General features: G+C 38.8%; 1 protein-coding gene across 4 annotated transcripts in view; it reads right to left on the minus strand.

Moving 5' to 3' along the window:
- Positions 1-651: 651 nt before the first annotated feature.
- Positions 652-26,702, minus strand: part of TLL2 (tolloid like 2) — a 196,773-nt gene continuing 170,722 nt past the window's right edge. For all 4 annotated transcript variants that reach the window (XM_089656191.1, XM_089656192.1, XM_089656193.1 and 1 more), the window contains 11 exons: positions 24,728-24,844; positions 23,015-23,160; positions 21,650-21,845; positions 19,229-19,354; positions 17,608-17,768; positions 17,277-17,457; positions 14,644-14,769; positions 9,039-9,166; positions 5,289-5,502; positions 4,849-5,099; positions 652-3,196 (listed from right to left, as the gene is read on the minus strand). In XM_089656191.1, the coding sequence (XP_089512317.1) occupies positions 3,062-3,196; positions 4,849-5,099; positions 5,289-5,502; positions 9,039-9,166; positions 14,644-14,769; positions 17,277-17,457; positions 17,608-17,768; positions 19,229-19,354; positions 21,650-21,845; positions 23,015-23,160; positions 24,728-24,844 (1,781 nt within the window). In that variant the 3' untranslated portion in view covers positions 652-3,061. The remainder of the gene's footprint in view (positions 3,197-4,848; positions 5,100-5,288; positions 5,503-9,038; positions 9,167-14,643; positions 14,770-17,276; positions 17,458-17,607; positions 17,769-19,228; positions 19,355-21,649; positions 21,846-23,014; positions 23,161-24,727; positions 24,845-26,702) is intronic.

Consider the following 26,702-nt stretch of genomic DNA (forward strand, 5'->3'; position numbering starts at 1 on the left):
TGTAGACGCTATAACTTCTACACAAAGCAATCAATATACACTTATTGGGATTTTTTTTACCAAAAACATGTAGCAGAATACATTTTGGCCTAAATTTATAACCAACTTTGAGTTTACTATATATTTTGTATAGCTGAAAGTAAAAAATATTGTTTTTCTTCAAAATTGTTGGCCTTTTTTTGTTTATAGCGTGAAAAATAAAAAGCGCACAGGTGATCAAATTACACCGAAAGAAAGCTCTATTTGTGTGAAAAAAAGGACATAAATTTTGTTTGGGTACAGCATTGCATGACCGCGCAATTATCAGTTGAATTAGTGCAGCGCCGAGTAGCAAAAAGAGGCCTGGTCATTAAGGGGGGTAAATCCTCAGGAGCTCAAGTGGTGAAATACCACCAAAAGAAAGCTCTAGTTGTGTGAAGAAAATGATAACATTTTAGTTTGGGTACAATGTTGTATGACAACATTGTCATTCAAAGTGTGAGAACGCTGAAACGTGAAAAATGGCCTGGGCAGGAAGGTGTAAAATTGCTCGGTATTGAAATGGTTAAAAAAAAAAAATCCTTTTCCAATTTTATGTGCTTAACAGTCCTAAAAAATAAATAAATACATTTTAAAATTTACACCAGAAATGACTTATTTACCAATGATCTGTCTATTTTGGCACTGAAATATTTTTTTATTATCATTCTGTTAATAACATGGCAAGAAATTACATTGTTCTATAGTAATAAAAACAGCATTACAATTCCTTTTGACAGGCGGGAAAATATAGATTAGCTCTAGAAATGCAGAAAAGATTTATTAGCATAAAATACAATTTTCTTCTCCCAGTGATCATTTTTGTTAAGTACAGGATTTCCTGCTCCCCCAACAAACATTAGGTAGTAAAGCCAGTAAATAAGGCCCCCCAATGCAGATGTAAAGAGGGGTGGGAAGCTTATTAGTCTTTGATATTGCACAAGCTAATTTCAAATCATTTAAAATTTCATATTTACATTTGCAAGATACAACAGCTACATAATTTAAGTACAAAACAATACTAACAATAAGCAGGTAAAATTACAAAACCAAAAAAAAAAGAGAATTACCTATACAGTACTTTCATTGAGAACAAATTCAGAAACACTACTGATGTTACACCAGTAGGTGACAGCATACATACACTTATGTACATTATAGGCAGTTGTTTGCCTGCACAGCCCTTGAAATGCAACTCTTACAAGATGGGCTGCAAATCATTTACGGTTAAGAGGCAAAATAAATGTAATCAACTTGTAATGTGACAAGTGATAAATTATGGAACGTTTGGCACATGGTCATAGGTAATCCATTAATAAACCAATACCAATAAAAGCGACATAGGGGATATTTAGGAAACTTTCAAAATAGAACAGGTAAAACCCCAAGATTTAAACAATTTAATGTGTCTGATGAGCATTTTAATCCCTGAATTTGGTGAAGAAAGTCTTAGATAAAATGAGTGACTGCCAGAAGCTTTTTGCCAGTGTCTTTGTTGTGATAGAATGCTGAAAAAGTGAGTAGGTAACACGTATATTCATGCCAATTTAATACGGTAACAGGCAAAATGCTATAATGAACATCAACCTATCAAATTATTTAGGTTTAAAAACCAAAATGATTGCTGAACTCCAACTGCTTGCTATTGCCAGGTGCAGATGGTTGCTCTTAGTATTTAGATTCTTGGGTTTTTCAGAATTCTGTTTCCATGATGAATATTGTTATAATTAAAGACAAATTAGAAATGCCTCAAAGTCAGTGGAAGAAACAAACATCACCATTGTGGCAACCCATGTGATCCCAGCATGGCCTACTAGGCTCAACAAAATGACCCACTACATAAGTTACAGAATATTCTGCTCCTTGGCTTCTCCAAACAGCCTGTCATGTCGTGTTTTGGGTTTGTGTTGATGGTATTAATTTGGTATCAGTTTAAGATGCTTCTGAGATCACTGAGAATGATAGGTGCATTTGACCTGCAGCTGCCCTCCTTCAAGTGGGTTTTGCAATCCTATAGGCTTTAATAGGGGAGCAAAACTTGCTTGAAGCAAGCGAAAACCCAGTCTACACTGATAACTATTCCGATTTAAATGACCTTACCTTTATTGGTATTGAAATTAGAGAAATATATATTTAGTGTACAGTGGGGTAATTTACAAAAATTTAAAGAAAATAGAAGAATCTGGCTTATTATTAGTAACTGCTCCACTTGTGTTCAAGTTCTGGGAAAAAAAAGCCCAAGTAAAGACACAGGGCTATCTGCTGAAGTTCCCATTATATTTGTAGTTTTTACAGATAGACAGCCATTCAGAATAAGACATTTAAACCCTCAACCATACTGCTCAATTATCTGGAAATACCAAGAATGCAAAAAAGTATCTGCAATAGGCAGTCCAGGCTGTATACTGTGCAGTTGCCAGCTACCTGCCCTGACAGTGCTTAGTCCCTCTACTATCCTCAGACCATGTGATACTGAAATGGATGATGATGATGATGGAACAAGACAAGATGCAATGGACCTTTTGCTGGCCATACACTTTATAATGTGATTGTGCAACCTCTGTACAATCTTTAGAGTTACCAGTTATGAGGACATACCTAAAATACCAATTCTCTGTGTTTTAAACCAGACAGGCCCTTGCACAACAGTTAATGCTACGTCTAAAGGAGATTAAAAAGTCAGATTGTAGTGTGTGGTCAGCCTTAGACCCACATTTATTAAACCACCAATTCAGGGTAGCAGGCATTGTAAATGGCTGCTACAATAACAGGGTACAAGAACATGGCGAAGCCCTTTTGAACATTTCAGAACAATGTAAACCGAGTTAGATTTATTATAAGAAAATATTTGGTCCTTGGTACATTGGCACAAAACAGAACTAGGCTACGAAAATCTGGATCCTAATCCATACAGATCTCTAACAGACTGCAGCCATACTTTGACATAGAAATTTGCACAGCATTAAATTCAGTCTCTCAAACTGTCATAAAAACATGGCCAATTTAGTTACAATAAGAACATAAGCATCAGCCCAGATATCAGTCATTTCCTCATATGAAGTGCGTCCTGGAATTTGGTACTGGTATATCGGGCATGGAATCCTTTCTTATTGATGGTGTCATCTGTGTGGAAGCGTATCATGATAGAGTCTCCAGCAGAATAGATTTCTTCAGGAGGCTTAAAAAAAAGGAAAAAAGGAAAAGAAGAGTACATATCAGCGAAAAATTCCTAGAATGAAATAATACAGATAAAACTGTTTCAGGCATAAAAAAGGGAAAGTGGGTATAATGCCAATAAAGCACAAATGAAATTTTAGCATTCCAGGTGCATCAAAAATAAAGTTGCCTTAGAAGAAAAGCCTGTCCCTGCTAGAAAGCTGCAGAGTGGAGCCCTTGCTTTGTGTGGAAGCAGTGGTCTCCATGCAGAGGTGCAGCAGCAATAATGAATCAAGACTCCCGGTGCTTGGAGCACTGAAGATCTGACTCAACAGGGATGCGAGAGATCACTGCTTTCCCACACAGCACAGCATGCAGGCTGTGGCTGCTTTTTAACAAAAATTGTAAGACTCTGTGTACCTTCTGTTGTGATACCCCTGGAATGTATTTAGTGGAAGTTCATTAAGGCTTTAATGTAAAATATCTCAAACATTTAAAAAAATATGTATAATACAGAGATTTTATAGAGAGAGTGAGAGAAAGCCATGCTAGCCAGGGAGAAAATAAATGGATGTTCTGTAATATACAGTACCCATATCATTTTATTTAGCTTAACATACCACTTTGCATAGATCAAACAAAGCTGATCTGGTACCATCAGTAGTACACTGTGATTTAATCCATACACACAACATTTTCCAAAAGCAAAGCCCATGCAATATTTTCAATGCCATGCATTTTTTCAAATTTCAGTAATTTCATTTTTTTTTATTATTCACTAAACCTTTTGTCTTTCAGGTTTCTACTTCTAAAACTATTGTTAGGTTACAGTTAGCGTTAGCAGTGAGCTTTTAAATGGTGTCCACTGAGAAGCCTGCCTTTCTGGGTGGATTCAAATAAAATAAAGGCTTTCAATAGTCCTTTTTCTACAGGAAATTAGCATTTACGACTCCACAGCAATGCAAAATTTTTTTAACTGAAGAATGCAAAAATTATAATGAAATAACATAACAAAAAACAAAGTTACGATAACTCATTTATGTGGCTTAGTGCATGAATGCTAGAGGGCTTTTAGTCATGGGTGTACCGTAGAACCCGGAGCTGAGGGAAGAATACCGTATGAAAGTTCCAAAATAATCCAAACAGGATGGCATAGAGCAGTGATGCAGAGCAGGCACAAGGCAGGGCAGTGACAGAGATCCTAAAGGAATGCAGAATCTAAAAGCGTTTTTTACCTTTCACATTTCATCCCACATATAGCAAAGCAGAGGTGGTAGATCACACATTTTATGAATCTTGTAGCAGATAAAACAGTTCCTATAGGTGTTTAAAGCCCAACTTAATCCATTGTTAGAGTGGAAAAGTTCACATTTTTAGATCTGTCTGTGACCCCAATTAGGAGAGTTCCCTTAATTTCCTATCCCTGTGGTACCAGTAAGCACAAAAAAAGAAATTTCCCATTTCATTAAGAAAAAAGTGATTTTTCTGCATCCTCAGTGGAGTTTCCAAATCCCTTGGGGGGAGGTGAAATCTCTCCAACAGGGACACAAACCCCCAGTAAGCTTTTTCCTTGCCAACACATTTCTGCTTTATCCAAAACAAAATACATTTTGCTAGTTTGTCTTCCCCTGAGTATTTTTGTTGCTGAACTTGTACTGCCCTCTAAATACATACCCCTGATCCACAATATCTTGCCAGCCTTGGAGCAGTACTGTCATAGCCATCATAGATTTCTATGTAGTCATAACCACAATCTGATTCTTCTTCCATTTCAAATGTTTCAAAGATTAATTCCACACCATAGCCATCTTCTGCTACAATGACCCACTCACAGTTCAACTGTACTGGGTAATTGTTATCACCATACTGGGCATGGGAATACAGATCTTTGGTCTGGATCTCAGCTTTTAAGCGTCCTCCACATTCTAAATAAATAAATAATAATAAAAAAAAACAAACACGTTAATAGGATTACCATCTTTAAAAAAAAAAAAAAAAAAGAACACTGGCCTTTTAAAAGGAATGTCCAGCCTTGACTTTGTTTTTTTTGATCAGTTTCATGAAAAGAACCTTAGCAGTTAAAATACTACATTCAATAAAATCTATTCATATACCTGTACTATATTTGGCCTGAAATCCTTTTCTCTGTACTGAAGCATCAGAATAGAAACGCAGAAACATATTGTTTGTGGATGCAATTACAGGCTCTGGTTTCGTGCTGCCGCAAAACCGCCCAAGAATGGAGAATTTGCTGTTTGGTCCATCGTATAGTTCAAGGTGATCATAGGCACATTCCTGGTGCAGTTCAATTTCAAAGTCATTGAAAACCTAGAGAATAATCATGAACAGTATAAGAATACACATCTCTAAAAGCAAGGTGAGCTTATACACTATTTGGGAATAATATCATGGTTTCCCATAAACCGTTTTAGGAGCCAACAGAATATAGTTAACCTATAAGTGGAAAACGTTTTTTTAAGTTTTGGATCATGTGAAGAAGCAACAGAACCCTGTTGTCGTTGTACGTGTCCATGTCAGGCCGATTCACCTATTTGTCCTTCTGGCTATCATAACAAAGAAGGAAAGTGATGGAATATCCATTTTACAGTTGTTGATGAAACAGAAATGGAGGGAAATTGTTTCAGTGGGGACACCTGTCTAAAATGCCCTTCTAGAGATTTGTAGAGATTAACTTTCATTCTCTGATGCACCTCTAGGACAGGGAATGAGGGAAATCTCCCAAAAGGACAAAGACAGCACAAAAACTGACCAATTTTAGACTTCCCTAGCCAAAAAAATGAACACGATATATACTTTATGATGAAAGTTGTGCAGTTTCCAGAACCAAGATAATTTTCACCAGTACCATAGTTACTTAGAAGACCTAATCTAGCAAGTACTGGGTTAATTTTGTAAAGTACAGTTTATAAAACCCAAAGACTGCATAAACTTTGGAGGCTAAAATGGACAACAAAATACCAATCAATTTATGGGATCCTAATTGATTTTTCCCTGGTATACTTTGTTTCTTTATCGTACATCACAGAACACAGAGCTGGCTATAAATCATTACTATCTGGGTTATGCACCACCTAAAGGTGAATGGACACTGGCAGACCAAAAGCAGACAGGAAGTCCTCCCCTATATAACCCCTTCCATACAGGAAGTCCTTGTAGTGTCCTGAAGGCAATGATCACTAAAGTTCAGTTCAGCTCAGCGCATGTGGAGGAATTACGGACTCGCCTCAGGCTGTGGTTTGTGGCTCTAGCCACCAGATTTTGCATTAGTCTCTTGTCAGTTTACAGATGCAGGGTTTTGTGGTTAAAAAGCTGATCTGTGGAGTTTCCCTGTAAAAAATGGTCTGCGGCCTTTCCTTTTCATGGAGAATGCCTGTTGGTGAGGATTGGACAAATACTGTACATTCTCCGGGAAAAGCGTTCCTTTTTACCACTTAAAAAGAAGGGCAGGCATCTGGTTTAGAGAGGAACAGTTGCTTGGTAAGCTGGTACCTTGTCATCCAGGCAGTCTTTTTGGTGCACACACGCAGCTGGATCCATAGGGAAAACACAGGGCCAGGGCTTCTGCTCCAGAAAAAGGCCCATCTAAGAAATCAGAGCCTGTAAGCTGAAATAGGTCAAGGTTCCATTCGATAAGTCCTTTCCATGAACTTGCTGGAAATGATGGTGTTCAGGGCCAATTCAAGTGCTCAGTTTCACTCCAGGCCATTACAAAGGAATATTCTGTCTGCATGAACAGGAAGGTTCAGCGTCTGGATTGCCATATGTCCCTAGCTCCCAGTGTGTCACAGGCGTTAGACTGTTGGATGGTTCCTCAGAACCTGGAGAAGGGGAGTCTTTCCTTCCAGTAGTCTGGTAGATAATGTCTATCAATGTATGTCTGGCTGGGGGGCCATTTTGGAATCTGCCTGAGTACAGAGATCCTAGTCTCCTCAAGAAATGCATTTTGCCCACCAATATTCTGGAGTTTTGGGCTGTTCGGTTTGAAATAGATAATAAAATAAATTGAAATAACTGGACAAATGGTTGCAGAGTCTTTCAGTAAAAAATTAGTCTGACAATGCCACAGTATCAATTAGTAGGGTGGCACTCAGGTCAGGCTGCCAAGAGAAGAGTTATATGCCGATACCCAGGCTCAATGACAAGATGGACTTCGTGAACTTGGCGGTTGACGGCCCTTGGGCATTTCCGGTCTGGCCAGACCTTCTGTCTCAGGGACTAGCCTTGCACACTTTTACAATTGCTCAATGACGGCTTGGCTACTGAAGCCCAGGTGCTGAAAAATTGGGCTGTCTCTGGGCCATTTATCTCTACTCTGTTGAAGGCAGGAAACCTTGTTTCCTTGCCTCCTTACAGGAGTAGAGATAAATTTGCCATTAAGGTCCATTAAAGGCCAGTTATCGACTCAGTTTTTCCAGAGGCCGATTTCTCATTCGTTGTTTCGTTCATTTCTTCAAGGGTGTCTAGTATGGGTCCGCCTGTTAAACTGTGCTTTGGGGTTTGAATTTGGGTTTGGCAGTTTTGCAGAAACCACCTTTTGATCCAATTTGTGATTATCTGGTAGTCTTATTGACTCAAAAGGTGTTTTTTAATTCCTTTTCTTATTAGTTGTGATCACTTTGATGAGAAGGGTATCAGAGCTGGCAGTTCTTTTGTGTAAGGAGCCAATTTTTGGTCCTTCACCATGATAAAAGGGGTGTTTTGGCCTCATCCATGTATTTTGCCGAAAGTGGTTTCAAGTTTTTTTTTGAATGAGGACATTGTCTTGCCTTCCTTTTTTCCCCGCAGTCTCCAGGAGAGGAAGTTCTTCACATTTTTGATGTGGTTCATGCTGTCAGAATTTATTTAATTTTATCAGTGCAGATCAGGCAGTCCGGATCGATTGTTCTGCTTGAAGGGCCAGGAAGGGTCAGGTGGCATCCAAGGCAGGTAGTTTGCAGTCAATTCACTAGTTAATCACTTAAGCCTATGGCTTGAAGGATAACGTTTCCTCTTTTCAGGTAAAAACGCACTCTACCAGGAGTGTGGGAGCGTCTTGTGTTAGTGATCGAGTGTCAGTGACCAAGGTCTGCAAGGCTGCAACATTGTCTTCGGTACATGCGTTCATGAGCTTTTACCAAGTAGATGTTGGAGCCGCAAAGAAGACTGCTTTTGGCCGCAGTGTGTTGCAGATGGCAGAGTAGGTTCCTTAGGATTTATGTTTTTTTGTCTGTCTCCCTCCCCTCAACTGCATTGCTTTGGGACATCCCAGATAGTAATGATTATAGCCTGCTCTGTGTCCCGTGATGTACGATAAAGAAAATTGGATTTTCTCTTCTTGCCTGTAAAATCCATTCATTGGAATACATCATGGGGTACGAATGTCCCTCCCCTCTTTCTGGGGGTCCATTGCTTACTACAAAACTGAGGGACTTCCTGAATGGGAGGGGTAGGGGGAGGACTTCCTATATGCTTTTGGTCTGCCAGTGTCCATTCACTTATATGTAGCACATAACTCAGATAGTAATGATTACAGCCTGCTCTGTGTCCCATGATGTACTCCAAGAAATGTAACTTTACAGGCAAGTCCAAAAAAAACAAAACATTAATTTTCAGAAACAAAATATCAGTGATTTATGCCAAATTATAACAAGGAACCGAATTGTTTCTAAGAAAAGAAAAAAAAGTCAAGACAATGTCCAATTAAGATTTTCTGATAATGCTGACCATCTGCTACTTTGAAAGAACACAAATGAACCTCTTACTACTCTGGTGAAGGATTTATCCACAAGAGTATTTACAAATATATGTATTTTACCTTTATGAATATGACAACTAGGAATGCTAAATAATTAAAGTACACTTACAAGTTTGACTCTATGACCAGCAGTAGTGGATATGCCCCACGTGCACTCCTTGCGGCTTGGATACTTATCAGGATAACTTGGGCTCGAAATGGTTCCTTCAGAATTCACAAGTCTGTGTTCACAGCCAGCTAGAGATAATCACTGTGTTAGCAACATGCAAGGATTCAAACAATGCACTGGCTTTTTGCATTCAAATACTTGGAACTTAGGTTATGTAAAATATTCCATATTACTCTAATGTAAGACACACCCTAACTGTAGAAATTGCTGGCAGGTTATTGAGCATTTATCCAACATTAGCCCTTGCATAAGGAACATTAGTCCTTTAATCCAGGGAAAAGATGTAATATTGTGCAGCTTCCAACTCCTTAGATGTGGTGGTACATTGGTTTCTTTTCAGAATTTTCTTCTGTACTTTCACCTGATGATCATGCCAGTAACAATTCATGTCCTAGGTTGACAATGCTCACTGTACTAGATCAATGGAGGAGTAGTGTCACCCAAGGACAGGGAGTATTAGGCCAACAGAACACCTCCCCCCTCTCACCATAACACAGGGTCGGTGTTCTGTAGCCCACATAGAACCAATAACACTGCTGATATATTTAACAGACCAAAAGAAAGCAAAAAGAAAACGTTCATTGTTAGGGTATACATACACTTAAGTTCTTCATGGGAGAGAACAAATGGTCAAAGACCAACATATCTTATAGTAAATTTATTTTAGCCTGGCAATTTTAAAATATCACTAACCTTACAGCGACCTAGTATGAGGTGCGGGCCATTTATTCTCAGACTTTTTTTTATACAAAAAGGGAGGCACAAAAAAAAACTCTCTTCTCTTCTACTGGCTAACTTATTATTAGAAGCCTTAAAAAATGAGAACATATTCACCCATGAACACTAGTAAAACTAGTAAACTTTTACACATCCCAGTTTGTAATGTATTTACATGCACAGCATTCTGGGAGGAAAAGCACAACAATTACTATATATAGTTATATGAGCTTTATCTGTTAGATGGACATTTCATAGAACAAGTGTGAAGAGTATTTTCGGATTTTACTCATTATTTCCATAGCTCATTTTCTGATTCCACCCTGTGTTTTCTCTAGCCCTACAATGTCAAACATTGAAATAAATTTCCATATACCTTACTTTATTAATGACTAAAGCTAAAGAAAATGTTGTAAAAAAACCTGACGAATTTAAATTTTTATTATTTATTTATTTATGTACCTTGAACCACAAAGTGAATCATCCCAGTATTCAAAAGGCATACTGTATAAAGCATTACTACAAGCGCCGGGATTTACCACACAAACAAAAGCTGCTGTATCCCAATGCTCTATACCAGCTATCAAATAGCAGACCGAGATCCGAACACTGACTGAGCAACGCTCCTGTCCAGACCATCAGCCCACCAGTTTAAACTGCCAAATCCCCACTGCTGAGCAGTCATTGGCTGCCAGGACTGCGTGAGTCACAGAAACCAATGATGTCACATGTGCACCTCACCCCCTGCAGCTTGTTCTCCTGGCCTACCCACAGAGTATAACGTGATGTCACAGGTGCACCTCGCCCCCTTAGAAGGGTTCACAGAACAGCCCCCACCCCCTGCAGCTTGCTCTCTTGGTCTGCCCGCAGGGTATAGCATAAAGTCATGGGTGTGCCCTGCCCCTTAGCAAGGTCCTCAGCACAGCTCCCACCCCCTGCAGCTCGCTACTTCTGCCGCCTCCCGCTCCCTGCTTGCCCTCAAGGTATGTTTAAGTGCACGTCAAAGAAATTTACAGGGAGCACTCTGATGGGCACATTTTATGTTAAGGGGGGTACTCAGATGGGCACATTGTGTTAAGGGTCATTCTGATAGGTACATTTTATGTTGTGCTCATCAGAGTGCCCCCTAACATAAAATAAGGGGCATTCTGATGGGCACATACAATGGAAAGGGGCACCCTGATGGGCTGCACATGTGATCAGTTATGATACCAGCCATTTGATGGCTTGACAGATCATGCCATGAATAATAAATGTGACAATTATTCATGGCATGACTTGAATGTAACTCTTGGGAAACACCATCACATCTGCTACGCCATCCTAAAAGCAATACTGGAGCCACTATTTGAAACACCCAGTTCGGCATCAAAATGCTGAGTGACACAATTTCACATACTGGCAAAATTTTAGTAAATTTTTGCATGGCTCTGTCACAGAACAAACTTGAGATTTGGATCTCAGCCGGAAGAAATTTTTAGTAACCGGACCTCACTGAATTTTAAATCAATACACCTACTCTAAAGGGCATTTAGAGTATATGCAATTCAATTACACAGCAGTACATTTGTGTCACCTTATCAATTTTTTCTTTATTACAGGTACTTATATATCACTGTCAATTTACATATATATATTGTACATTCACATCGGTCTCTAACCCTCTCAGGGGCGTACAATCTAAAGTCCCTAACCCATGAACATTAGGGCCAATTTAGACAGGATCTAATTAACCTACCAGCATGTCTTTGGCGTTTGGGAGGAAACTGGAGTACCCAGAGGAAACCCACGCAGGCACAGGGAGAACATGCAAACTCCAGGCAGGTGGTGCCATGGTTGGGATTTAAACCAACTACCCTAGTACTGCCAGGCGGAAGTGCTAACCATTTAGCCACTGTATTGCCCAAATAAATACAAATAGATCAGAAAACATGGAAGTAAAGAAGAAAAATAAAGGTGAAAATTAACCAAGCACTTATAGTCCAGTGTATCATTAAAGTGTCCTTACTTTGATACATGGACACTTTATATAAGAATCCATAAAGTGCTATAACCTGTGTAGCTAATGCTTCCAAATGCTGATCTTATATCCATGCGCCAGTGATCCTCCTCCAACACACCAGAGAACTTACCAACTTTATATGATCACCCGCTACAGGCAAGTCATACAGTGTTTATTGAACAGAGCTTACCACCATCCACATCCAGTCAATTCTCTTCTCCTCTCACCGATGTTTAAAATGAATTAAGGATTATGTCATAAGGAAGGCAAGGAAAAACCAACAAAAACCTTTAAATCTTTCAGAAACCATGAACCAGGCGGAGACAAAGTGCAGTTTAAAATCACACCTTTAAATTAAATTTAAAGAAAAAATAACAGTTCAGGAATGTAGTCAAAACGGAAGACAGGGTTTGGATGCCAGAGTGCGTAATCAGATGAACCAGGGTCATGAAAGCAGAAGTCAGTGTAGTCAGGAGCCAAAAATCAGGAACATGAATCAGAAGGCGTCAGCCAGACCAAGTTGTACACAGGAATACGGACAGGTACACACTGGAGATCATAGATCACTCAGGGGCAAGGAGGATAGGAGCTAAGCTGCTAAAATAGCAAAAAGGGCTGTATGTGGGCTAGACTAATGAGGTAGGTAATGGTATCCAGGTGAATCACTGTGGAGACAATGAGTGGCTGGCAATTAACTGACAGCTGAGCAGCTTCTGAGCACTGAGACAAAAAAGCTGCTCGATAAGTAGCAGGAGCCCAGCCCTGACAAAACCTTTATTAAAATACTAAAACACCTTAAGGATCCCCACTGTAAAGTGTTCCTCCCGAGTGTATAATGGCATCACTTCTGGGTGTAGGGGCGGAGCAGGCGGGGATGTCATCCCGCACAGTACACCTAGAAGTGATGCCATTATACACCCAAGAAGAAGCAGAAAGGGACAGCTCACAATAGGAGTGTATACAGCAGGTACTCCAGCATATCTGATGTTATAAACAAGCGCATTTTCTTTTGTGTGAGCCATTGCACTTTACAATGTGAGTAGGGATCGTTTAGCTGTTTTTAGTATTTTAATAAAGGTTTAAAAGTTTTTACACTATGTGGTTTTTTTCTCATCTCCCTGATGACACACTCCTTAATGCATTTTAAACAATGGTGAGAGGAGAAGTGGCTGGCCCTGGCTGGATGTGGATGGTAGATCAAAAACGAATTCTCCTGCGCTCTAGGGCTCAGACAGGTGGCGAACAGATGGAACCAGGCCTGGAGGGATCGTCCACCAATGCATAAAGGGCTGTGCGGCTCCAAAACAAGGCTGGGGAAGCCCAATCAACACTGCAGAATGAAATGAAAACGAGAAGCGCACCAACCTGTACTGAACACCTACTCCCCTGATGGGACTCATGTTAGCTTCAAGTCCCTGTGAGGACTTACATGCCTGATTTTATTCGCTGTTTGTGAGTATATTTTTTACAATTAATAAATTTTGGTTACTGAGGTAATGCGCAAGGTTGGTGCGCTTCTCGTTTTCAGTGGATGTGGATGGTGGCAACCGCTGTTCAATAAGTGTTGTGAGACTTACCTGTAGCCGGTGGTCAGATAAGTTGATGAGTTCTCTGGTGTGTTAGTGGAGGATCACTTGAGTATGGATATACGATCAGCAATTGGAAGCATTGGCTACACAGTTTATAGCACCTTCTGGATTCTTTGACGCATGGACACTTTAAAGATGCACTGGACTTAAGTGCTTGGTTTATTTTCACTTTTATTTTTATTTGTCTTTTTTCAGGTTTTCTGATCTTACTTCTTGTATTTCTTTGATAAGGTGACAAAGTAGCACTGTATAATTAATTTGAAAAGACATACTGTATTTCTTTGGATTATGCTTTATCTGGGTGCTTGCTTGTATGTTCGAGTGTGAATGTATAAGTCTTTTGTGCAATCTTGCAATGTGTTGATACTATTTTATCAAAATGCACGTCTGGGCAAAATAAAACACGCAGCACATCTGTGTAATACATGCACATTTCCCCATGTTTTATTAAATTAAAAAAAAACTCTGCAAGTACAGAAAAGCACATGCTGATCCTGCCAACAATCCACTAAGTAATTTCCTCCAAGGAGCTGACAACACAGTGTGCTGAAATGAAATCTCAAGCAGTGTTGTCAGCCCTGCCAAGTTCCATCTGCTGGACTATAGCACACAACACAACCACTCATCTTAGAATATAATTGAGGGGGATCATCTAAAATCCAGCAGGGAAATCATCTAAAATCCAGCAGGGAAAACTCCGGCAGTGCTGAAAACACTGTTTGGGATTTCAGTGCAACAGAGGCAGCTTTGTCAGCTCATCAGATTTTTGACAGAACATGTATTTTTTCTGTATTCGTTTTTTACGGGGTAAATCCTATGAGAAAGTACATTCTTCTGCAGAAATGTACTGGATATATTTTTAAAATATTTTGCCCAGACATACATTTCAGGTCAATTAAACAGTCTTATTTTGCAATGGCAATATCAATGTGCATTAAAATTTTCAAGGAACCCTGTCATAAAATAAATGCATGGTCTACCAATTCTAACCTCCTTTAGAAAACACTAGTTGCCCAACTGTCTTTCTTCAATACTTTGTGGGTCATTTACCCAGAACAAACATGCAGTAAGGGACATCAGAACTACTGATTTACATGCTTTTTCTTGGTCAGTGACTCAAAAATTACTAAAGCCATTGAACAGCATCACAGCAAGGCAGCTAGCCACTTTCAGAAGAGGGGTGTACATAAGTAGCCCTCATATTTCTGTTATGACAGATTTCTTTTAGTGAACTTACCTTCTTTACAGTCATGTCCATTGTCATGAAGCGTGTAGCCATTTTTGCACTGGCACATATAGCTGCCAAATGTGTTGATACACTCGTGCTGGCAGCCTCCATTTTCTTTGGAACACTCATCCTTATCTGTAAAACAGGCAGATGCAGCTTTGATATGTTGCCATGCAATGGTGGCATACATGACCTTGAAAACAGTTTACATCTTGCAGTTACACCGATGTTATGCTAGTTGGTGCAGTTGTACTCTGCAATATCCAGCTGATGGATGCAGATGTAAGGTTCATATACTGTATTCAGATGCACCAGTGCTTGAACAAGGCATTTTACACTATCAGTAAAAATTAATTGGGGATTTCATGTCCATTAACAGGAGGTACCTTCTTTTACCCGTCAATATAGGGCTGCTCATAAAAGCAGATCTTTCACACAAAACAAACGATTGAAGCTCTGTTATGTTTCCAATGTCCCTGAAAAATACCCATCTGACTAGCATAAAGTTGATGTTGAGCACACATACACAGTTAAAAAGGTATGATTTCTTGTTCAAGGGGTAGAGTTATGACAATCACTTTTGATGCTCACAGATGCTTGTTATTACTTGCTTGTTAACCCCTATACTGGATATTACAGTCAGGGCATTAACAAGTGGCCATATATTAATGGTCTATGGTGGCTAGAGCACTTCTGTTAAACAACACATAGAAAACTTAAAATGCTACAAAATGTAGGCTAATGTTTACTGTGCCAATCAGTGGTTCAAGGTTACCATTTTAAACAAGATCATGCCATCAATCCCATAAAGAGGTGTACTGCACCAAATACCCATTTACACATATGTAAATAAAGCCTGGTACACATGTACCAAAATTTGCCCAATTCAGCAGGAACTGCCTGAACTTTGGTCCATGTGTAATCCTCTGTTCATCCGAAGCTGGTCTAACAACCGCCTGCTGTCCTGCTGGAAAACCAGCATTTGATCAAAGCTTACAGCCAATGGCTGCAGAGCTGATCTGTGCATTTTTATGAGGGATGAGTGTCTACACTGTCAGAATACAATAGGGCAGCGCGGGAGATCCCTGCATCCACATCGCTTGTGTGGATGTGGGGATCCATGAGTTTTTTTCTCATTCAACCTGCTGGTTAAATGAAAAAACATTAGGTGTATACCTTCCTTAAGGCTGGCCATACACTAGCAAAATACACACTATGGGCTGAATTAATGGAATCCAACAGATTCCTCAATTCACACAAATGCAATGGATGGATATGTCTACCCTGCTAGGCTATTGTGTTCTGTTGGAATATCCAAACAGTGCCTTCAGCTGAAAGGCCAAAAATTTGTCTCCTTTGACAAATAACTTCTGTTGAGCAGGCAAGGCCACCCACTGTTAGAATTTTAGCCAGTTCCCCTGAATCAACTAAAACTCTTAAACAGTGTATGATCCATTGAGGACTGGAAAACCCCTTACACAGTCCAACGATAAACTATGAACTTTTAGCTAGACAGAGCACTGAATCACAAGCTAGCTTTTTTAAAGAGCTCTACTCTAGTACAATAGCAGCTAGATTCTCAAGCCTTTCCTTATGGTCTCTGTTCCCATTCTTATAATGTGGGCATTTCCAGAGAATAGAACCCCCCTGTAAATGCCACCACAGGTATGAAGACCTGGGAACTTAAATCCAGACACAGTTTGCTTTTGTTTTAAATAGAGTGGGGAAGGATTAGAACCTCCATCAACATTTATTGCTGCCCGACTCAACAAGACAAGAAATGAGGCAAACGGGGACAGAGACAGGAAGGCACAAAGAAGAAAAAAACAAAACAAAAAATAAAAAAAACTTTGCTGAGGTTTTTATTTACAGTTTGAACATAAGTTATGACTGGAGTTCAGCTCACCTTGGATTAAACTTAACCTTTAGCCCCAATACAGTGATCCTCAAACACAGTCCCAAATCACTTGTCTTCCTACACAACATGCATGTCATAGGCCCCATTCATATGGATGAGCCATACTCTAAGGGACTGCTGGAGACCGAAATCTGTACAATTACCCATAGAAATATATGGGGTGGAGCTTAAGCAAAATATAAAGAGGAGCCAGCCAGAACCATGTCAGAGGGAAGATTGCTGGCTCAGTGCTGAAGTATTATCCCAGATGGGCTCCACTTGGGGGGATTTGTTTTAAGGACAAAAATTCACTAAAGGTGAAGTTGACCTTTAAGCAGCCACTTAAATACAAACGTAAGATGAATGACTGAGCGTTCTGTGAAACTGCTGGTTATTACACTGGTAGGTCACAGATTGAGGAGCAAAAAGGAGTTCTACACAACAAAAAACTATACCCAAAAACAAAGCTTAAAGCAGAGTAGTCAGAAAGGACACATATGCCTCATTTCTGTATGTTGCTGACCCTCTATAACTGAAATGGATGTCCCATCTCTGGTGAAAGAGGAAGCTTAGAGGATTGTAAAAAAAAGGAGTACTGTAGCCTCTTAGAGAGGAGATAAATATATTTCTTACGCTTGCACACCTTTTAGAATGCATGCAGTGACTATATTGGCAGACTTTGCTTTTGGTGACCACTTCTTTCAGTGTTCTTTCTAGAATTCTAATATTTGAGGACTTTCCTTACCAGAAAAAAAGTTTACTTTAAATCCTTTTTTGGACACTGTGTTATCAGATTTAAATTCCAGTCTTATACCGTTGCCTTGTGATGTAATAACTTCTGGTTTTTCAGAGCCACAATATCTTCCATGTAGCTTTGACTCTGAAGTTAGACCACTGCGAATTTCCACATAGTCATACTTGCAAACCTAAGGAAATGATCATGTAAGATTAATACAAATAATATATTTTCCTTTTTTGCACAGTAGAATTTCTGAGCATTAGAAATTGTGGAAAAATACAAAAATTTAGAACAGTAACAAGTGCGAGCTAATCATCTCTTCGTGTATTGAACTTACATCATTGCCCTCAATATCGAAGACTTCAAACTGCAGTGATATCCTGTACTGTGCTGGAGCTACCACTTGCCACACACAGTTTTTGTTCATAGGATATTCATTTGGCCAGCCAGGACTTGTTATTGTCCCATCTAGTTTTGTGATGAAACCTCCGCAGGCAACTACAAGAAAAGTAGACCATAAATGCTGATAAAAGAAAAAAGGCTCACCTACAGCTTCACTATAAAGGGTAACTCCACTTATGTTGAGAAAAACACAAAAACATTCCTCTCTGGGTGATCTATATACATTACAAGGAATTTAACAAAACTTTGTTACAGATTCCTACCTTTTGTTATTCTGAAGAAAAAGATGGAAGGTTGTCTGTGTCCATGTGCAAAATGAATGAGAATGGGAGTGGTTCCTAAATATCAATCAATTGCTGCACCTCCAGGACTCTAATGGGGACAATTGCCAGGTCTGCATCGCTTTACGCCAGGTTCACACCTAAGCCTTTTCTGCAGCATTTTTCAGAAATGCAGTAAAGTCAATTTAATATGATTTCCTGTGGGACAGGTTCACATCTTCGCGTTTTCACCCGGTGCGTTTTTTGGAAAGGGTCATGGACTTTTTTTTTTAAACGCAAAACATTGCATTTTTGGTTCTATATACCACAATGGGAATGCTGCAGAAAATAATGTATTTTGTTTTTGCTAAGTTTTGCATTTAAAGTCTGCCCAGCAACAAGATAAAAAAAAAAAAACCCAGCAAAACGGGGCAAAAAAGTCAAGTGCAGAAATGCAATGCAGAACCGCCTCAAATGCAACCTGCATAGGTGTGAACCTAGACTTAGATGGGATTTCCCTTCAGGAGTATCTCACCATTTTTTGCAGGGGATGCCTGAAATCTGACTTGTATCTTAGTGCAGACGTTTGGGAATATCAGTGAGCCAATCACACAAGCCGGAAACGATGTTGCTGGGGGGCATTCTGTACATGTTCTGTGTATAGAACACCTCCGGGTAGCCATATAGCATTGCATTTTACATAAAATGCTGCTGATTGAAAAGGAAAGGTAATTTTTAATAACATTCAAATACAATGTCTCGCAATTGTATATGCCATTTTTTTTTTCTTTTCAAAAAAAGTGGAGTTACTCTTTAAATCATTGATACATTCCATCGTTACCAAATTTTTCTGGGCATACTAGAACTACACATCAAGAACAGACGTCTTTAACTGGTTATGTATGAACCTACTGAAAACCGTTTAAGAGGTACCTTACTGTCTCACTGCCATACTGTTACAAAACTATTCAGACAAACGCAATAGTGGATGGTAATTGTAAAATATTCTTACCCGTAGAAAGGTGTCCAGTTAAAAATGGCTCAGCTGCCTCTAATCCCAAACTGACAGTGTCTAATACATAATATAGACTAAGGAGAGGTATGCATAGAACACAGCGTCTTTTAAGGTCTTTTTTTTTTTAAATACATAAAAAAAAGTGTCATTATGTTCTTTCAGAAAAAAACTAAAGGGATAAAAGATATTACTAAATATTCTTTATAATATCCTGAATAATGCCTACAAAGCCTGGTTTGAATGTATTATAGCTTTGATCACTTACACCATGACATACTCACCTTCACAGTTTTTCTTGTCTGGAGTCAGCTCATATCCAGGATCACAGACACATTTATAACTTCCCAGAGTATTAACACAACGCTGAGCGCATCCTCCATTATCAGGCCTTGCACACTCATCCATCTCTTTTCAAAAATAAAAGATCAGCAATGCTAAATCAGGTAATGGAGTATTTACTAACAAGAAAGTCAATGATGGAACATTTTATAAGCGGATCAAACATGAAAGTAATTAATTCTTCCATCTCGAACATCAAACACAAGCTCAAAGTTTTCAGGCTTTTGATGACCTTGGGTTATGGTGAGGGATAGAATGTCAGCAGCATACCATGGATCTTCCGAACTGGTCCAAATCTTTATTTAGTGATCACATCATCACAACAAAAGCAATGTTTCAGAGCCTCGCAAGACCCCTTCATTAGGAATGTGACCACATAACATGCTTAGTAATGTGTTCCTGCAAAGCTCCAAAAATGTTTTTTGCTTTGATGTGATTGCTGAATAAAGCTTTGGACCTGTGCTGAAGATCCATGGTGTGCTGGTGCAATTCTCTCACTAATAATCTTCGGTTCAAGCCGGTGGTCACTGCAGCACCCATTTACATACACAGCCATTTTTCAGAAATGCGCATTGGGAATAGTATGTAAGAATCTTTGGACTGGGTTACGGTGAGGATCCTCTAAGAACCACCAAACACAAAGTATACAGCTGAATATTAAAAGTTAAAAAAAAAATTTCATATATCTTTAATTCTCTGGTCCTTTTCATTTCCCATTACTGCTAACAGATGTAAGACATGACACTGCCCAATACAGCGATCGCTGATCTTCTAAGCTAGAACACATGAATATGCTCCATACATGCTCCCAGTACACTACACAATCCAAGATCCACCAGAGGATTTCAGCAACAAAAAACAATTGTAGGCCTTTGTGTGTCACCTTACATGCCCTTACTGGTGGCATGATAGCGGTGTTATACCGGGGATGCTTCTACCTTTAACTAATCTTCATGTTCACAAGCACTTAACCACCAGTGAATGATTGTTCTTACCTACTGTACTAAGAATGTTACTTGGATCTACTTTGACTGTACCTAATAAAGGTTCTAATACAAATTACTATGATGCATAAGATGCATCTCACAGGCATTACACACAATTCCATATTGGCTATAATGGAAGCACATGCTACATGAGTATTAAAGTGAGACTGACTGGCTCCTGAATGCTGTTATGATCTGTCCAGCCATAATTAAACATTTAGAAGCCCAGACTGACATTTATAGAGAAAAGTCTATTATATATACACTGCTCAAAAAAAATTAAAGGAGCACTTTGAAAAACACATCAGATCTCAATGGAGAAAAAATATCATGCTTGATATCTATACTGATATGGACTGGGTAATGTGTTAGGAATGCAAGGATGCCCCATCGTTTGATGGAAATAAGAATTAACCTACAGGACTGAATTCAAAGACACCCTGAAAATCAAAGTGAAAAAAATTAGGCTAGTCCATATTGCTGAAATTTCACTGCAACAGCTCAAAATGGTACTCTGTAGTGGGTCACTTTGAGCCTAGAATATTGCACCTTTTCACAATATTCTAATTTTCTGAGATTGTGGATTTCATGAGCTGTAAGCATTAATCATCACAATTATGACAAATCACGACTTGAACCATCTTGCTTTGCATGTAATGAGTCTATCTCATATATTAGTTTCACCTTTTAAGTTGCATTACTGAAATAAATGAACTTTTGCACGATATTCTAATTTTTAGAGTTTCACCTGTATTTCACTATTTGGGACTTTAATAACAGCATATTATGTTGTAAACCACTGAGATGGTGTAATGTTTGAGTCATATGCACATGATTATGTGTACAATATAGATGCGCAATCCTTTTGGATTTTTATTATGGAACAGTTCTAGTTGTCCCAAAAACATTTACAGCCTATCCAATATCTTACCTAATTTTGATGAACAGTTTTCATACAAGTAGGCCTTTAAGAGTATATTTGTTTTTTCCTTAGAAAAGTAGAATAAAGTGACCCATTTAATTGGCTGAGTGAAGCAATATTAAAATTTTTGAGACAACTCGGGTTCCCTTTTCAAAGTAAAGGACAGATAATTATGTCTTCAAATGTATAAACACTAGGAAAAGGGTATAGACATGGTTTTTGAAAAATGCTTGCGATATATTGCTAGGAAAATGATAAATTCACCGAAGTTAAAAAAAAAAAAACACATATCAGTAACCTTAATCCAAAAGATAAAATACCAAATAATGGTTTTATCTAGTATCACTCTGTAAATTTTTAATAAAATCTGGTAATAAAGATGTACTTATGTACACATGTACCAAAACATAATGAAATGAACGCAGCAACTATGGACATGGGTGCAACACAAATACCTTTGAAAAAGTTGGCAGAAAAACCAGCTTTATTGATGGAAGAGTCAGAGTAAAATTTTATCCACAAAGTATTTGAGGTAGATTTAACATCATCAGGCTTCTCATAGCCACAAAATTGTCCAATCAACGGACTATCTTCTGAAGGGCCATCACGTATTTGGAGGTGGTCATACAGACAATTATCATGTGGTTCAAACTGTAGAGCATAAAAATTGTTTGATACCTAATAAATTACATTAGCAATCAAATAAACAGCAGTTATGTATTTTTTTTAAGTTTAAATAGAGTTTGGAAAAAGTTCTAATTCTTTCCTTCCTACATTGTAGAGATTTCCCTACACTTCCTGCCCTACAGACAAATCTCCCCAAATACAGGGACATTTAAACTTCTAACAGGATTTCACAGAACAGAGGTCCCCATTGGAAGACATTCCTCTATCTACTGTTCTTGTGACAATGGTAACATTTTATTGTTTTCCTGCATTTTTTCGTCTTATTGATACAGAGGTTGCAAAGACAAATAGTATGTGGACACAAACTGCAATAAATGACAAAAACGGCAAACCCCTTCTCACACTGTCCAAAATCATAAAAAAATGTATGGAGTTCAACTTTAAAGGAATCTTGGTAAACTAGATATGTTAAACCAATGTGTAGCTTATACATGCAATTTTTTTTTTTTTTTTTTACAACCCACTATACCTTTAAATAGAGAGCAAACATTAAAACAAAATCCTGCCATGTACACCAGAAGTAAAATACAGCAATTCAAAGAAAACAAAATCCAGGGCACTCATGGCATGTCACTCTTCTTTATTTAATAATAAATACCAAAGGCTAAAGCAAATAAAACACATCCAGCTTTTTGAAAGCAGTGGAAGTAGAGAATACATAAAAAATGCAGATGGGGAGAAGTTTAAAAAAGAAATCAGAGGAAGATACCCAGTGAAGGTGTAGCCATATAAACAAAAATACTAAAGCAGCTAATGTGCCTTACTGCCGTACAAACCTTCAGAGCCTGTAAGATTCAAACATTATAAAATTTCCAATTGAAAGCTTTTATAGGACGATTTGTGTGTTGCTCACAGCCACTAGATTTTTATCCGCTTTATCAAGAAAGAGTAAACATGGATTCTAAGGGCAAATGGACAACTGTATGAAGAGGCCCCTAGTTGTTTCGTGCATGACCCTAAGGATACAGCAGATGGCCCAAGAGATCATAACCCATTTTTTTGTTTAAGAGGCTGGATATTGTACAGCAAAATTACAGATTTTTTAATTATCAATAATATATTAGAACTTCCAGCGGATAACAAGAGCTGCAAGTCTAAATAAAGAATATACATCCCAATAAGTAGTAGCTTACCTCAAAAGTTTGGAAGGCAAGACCAACTACATATCCTTCAGAGACCGAAATCGTCCAAACGCAGTATTTATCTGGCCGATAATCATCCGGATAATTAGGAGACTGTATCTGACCCATGTCCTTTTTTAAACTACCTCCACACTTAGCTGAAAGTAACAAATATCTGCCAGTTAAAACATATGACCAAAAATATTGCAATATACAGTACAATAGCTTTTAAAACAGCAATGACTGCCAATTACGATATACCATAAGAAACAGAAATGTTGGCCCGTATTAAAAAAACAAAAAAAGTATTCCCCTAAAATTAGTGACTAGACCAACTCAGAATAATAATAATAATAAAAAAAAACAAAAAAAACAAACAAACTATATCCATCATCTCTACCAGCATATACTTACCTTTTTTTTTCCCTTCACCGCTACTCAGCTTAGCTCTAGGAGATAAAGAAAATGCCCAATACTTCCAGATCCAGAGGAACATGTGACAGTGCTGGGCTAATCAAAAAACACAAGAAGTCTACAGTGCTCGCCATCCATAACTTACACTGGAATTTGTTTTTTTACTCCTAGTGACCAAATAGAAAGGGGTAAATTAAAGTTAACTTGTTATTTTGCAATTCCAAACAAGCAAAACCCTTCCATGGGCATGAAATTCTCTGTCAGGGAGCGAGGAGCCAGACACACAAGGAGGTGCAATTAAAGGTAGGTTTATTATACAAAACAAGACAGAGTCTATGCAAGTCCAACAGCAACAGCGGATGACTTGGTAGAACAGTAGCCAGGAAGGATGATCGTCAGAGCCGGGGTCAGAAGCCAGTAAGGATGACGCCAGAGCCGGGGTCAGAAGCCAGGAAGGATGGTCACCAGAGCCGGGGTCAGAAGCCAGGAAGGAGTCTTGCCAAAGCCGAGTCGGTATCCAGGAGAGCAATGAGAAACTAAACAGGAGCTTGCTGCTGTGCAACAGACAGGACACGAATGCAATGGACAGCTACAAACTGCAGACTTATATGTGATAAGCCGCCACCTCCTAGGGGAGGAGCCGCAGAGGGCTGAAAGCATAAAGGATCCCACAATGCTTTGCAGACACCTAAGATGGATGCCAGCACATGGAGCAGCACAAGCCCTGAGGAAAGGTAGGACCTTGACATTCTCTCCAGCAAACACTTCAACTAACTCAGAAATGGTATGGTGCTAAAGTCAAGGGAATACGCACACACAGCTCCCTCCTTACATGGTCAGTTGGACTGTAGTTCATAGGGCATCTGCTGTAACTTCTGTCTTGCTTACTGCTTCCTGTAGCACTGATCATATTCAAACTTCCAAAACTGGTTTCAGTCTTATTGGCAAGTGTAGAAAACATCTTAGCATTGTATTTTTATTTTTTTAGCATACCAAAATTTGTATGCAAAGGACAGCAAAAAGGATGTTTCAAGAACACCAGTGAGTGTAATCCAGAATCAAAATATTACATAAAAAAGGGAGTGAGGTGATACGGTGCAGTAAAGCAATGCCTGGATGAAAATGTGATTATTCAGCAGGTAGGCGGTGTTCCGTGGATACATCCTAGTTTTGTTTTTTCTTTTTTTTTTTTAGTTAAAACAAAAAAACACACAACACCAGACCCTTGTGATCAGTAGGCACAACATTGTGCTCATGAAAAGTTTATGTATATTTCAGTATGCATAGCACAGACATTGAACTGGCACCTACCTTCATAAAATGCCAAGAAACCTTTACCAAGGATATTACTGCTACTTCGGAATTCAATCCATAGCCTACTGTCAGTTGATATTATCGGCTCTGGAATATGATCCCCGCATAATCTTCCTAGGTAGACAAAAGGGTTAGTACAACAAATGTAATAGTTGAAATACTGGATACTGAAATACTGGAATTATACATTGAAAATAATAAGGTTTCATGTTTCAAATTAAACAGCCAGCAATCATTTTGCTGTGGGTAACTCCTCCAGTTCTGCTCTAGTTTCCTTAGCTCATGTGAAAAGTAAAAGCTCTCTGATAGGGACAAAAGCTAGTGATGAGCAGCTGTTGACCAACAGCCTAATTTATCTCTCCAGCAAAATGTGGCAGCATTATAATAATAAACTATTATATTAGGGTTTGTCCCATTTTCAATGAAGCTGTTGTCAAGCATTTAGCATGCAATATTATATTCAAGTATACTTGATTCATTGGCCCTCATCACAAGGTTACATATATATCTGGCTTTCACAAGTTTTAGGATTTTTTTTTTCCTTTTAAGCATATAAAGCCATTTGGAAACTTGAACCATGACAGGGCAATCCTCTACTGTAATGGTGCAGAAGAGCAGCCAAGTGATGTAATCAGCCATACTTCTGAACTACAGTCCTCAAATATCACAGTAAGCTTACATATACAGAAATTACTTTGTTTCCACAGTTCATATAATCTGGTCTCATAATTGGTAATTACTGTTGATGAGGGTAATCCTTCAAAAAACACTTCAATGTACTTGAGTCATGGTGTTAAAACAGCTTCAAGAAACAATGGTCACATGAAGGATCACTAGTATTAGAAAGCATTTAAAACCATAAATACAGTACAGTAATGCATACAAAATGTCACCCAATACAAACAAACAATTTGGGTGCATGACATTTCATAATGGACAAGGTACCCGCCAACCACTCCCCTGAAGCTACAAATATATATATTTTTCTTTTGATCCTGCTACAAATCTTGTGAGCTGAAGACTACCTGTGCTGCACTCTATCCTTCTCTGGGGATAACGAAACACCTCCCCCACATGTTATGTTATGGAGAGGGGCGATATGTTCTACAGTGCTGCCCTAGGGTGACAATGCTACCTCTCAATAGATATACAGTGCCTTGAAAAAGTATTCATACCCCTTGTAATTTTCCACATTTTGTCATGTATTTTAAGTGATAGACCAGGGGTCTCCAAACTTTCCAAAGGGCAAGTATACTGTCCTTCAGACTTTGTGGGGGTCAGACTGAGGCCAATGGGAGTAGAAAATTTCCCGGTGTTAGTGGGAGTAAACAATGCCTCATCATTGGTGTCATTGGAAGGACATATCCCCAATTGTTGGTGTCAATAAGAAGACGCATGCCCAATTGTTGGTGTCAATAGTAGGAATTGTGCCCAATTGTTGGTGGGTGCAGTTAGCAGGAATTGTGCCCTTCATTGGTGTCTTGGTGTCAATAAGAGGATGCATGCCCAATTGTTGGTGTAAGTGGATGGAATAGTGCCCCAAGGGCCAGACAGAAGCAAGCAAAGGGCCACATTCAGCCTGCGGACCGCAGTTTGAAGAACACTGTGATAGACCAACACAAAGTGGCACATAATTGTGAAAAGGATAAATGGTCTTCACAATTTTTTTACATATAAATACCTGAAAAGTGTGGCATGCATTTGTATTCAGCCCCCTTTACTCTGATACCCCTAACTAAAATCTAGTGGAACCAATTGCTTTCAGAAGTCAGCTAATTAGTAAATAGAGTCCTCGTGTGTGTAATTTAATCTCAGTATAAATACAGCTGATTTGTGAAGCCCTCAGATTTGTTAGAGAACATTAGTGAACAAATAGCATCATGAAGGCCAAAGAACACACCAGACAGGTCAGGGATAAAGTTGTGGATAAGTTTAAAGCAGGAAAAAAAATACCAAGCTTTGAACATCTCAC

This window comes from Staurois parvus, unplaced genomic scaffold, assembly GCF_062004578.1.
Source record: "Staurois parvus isolate SC_StPar_1 unplaced genomic scaffold, SC_StPar_1.0 ptg000894l, whole genome shotgun sequence".
Taxonomy (NCBI): Eukaryota; Metazoa; Chordata; class Amphibia; order Anura; family Ranidae; genus Staurois; species Staurois parvus.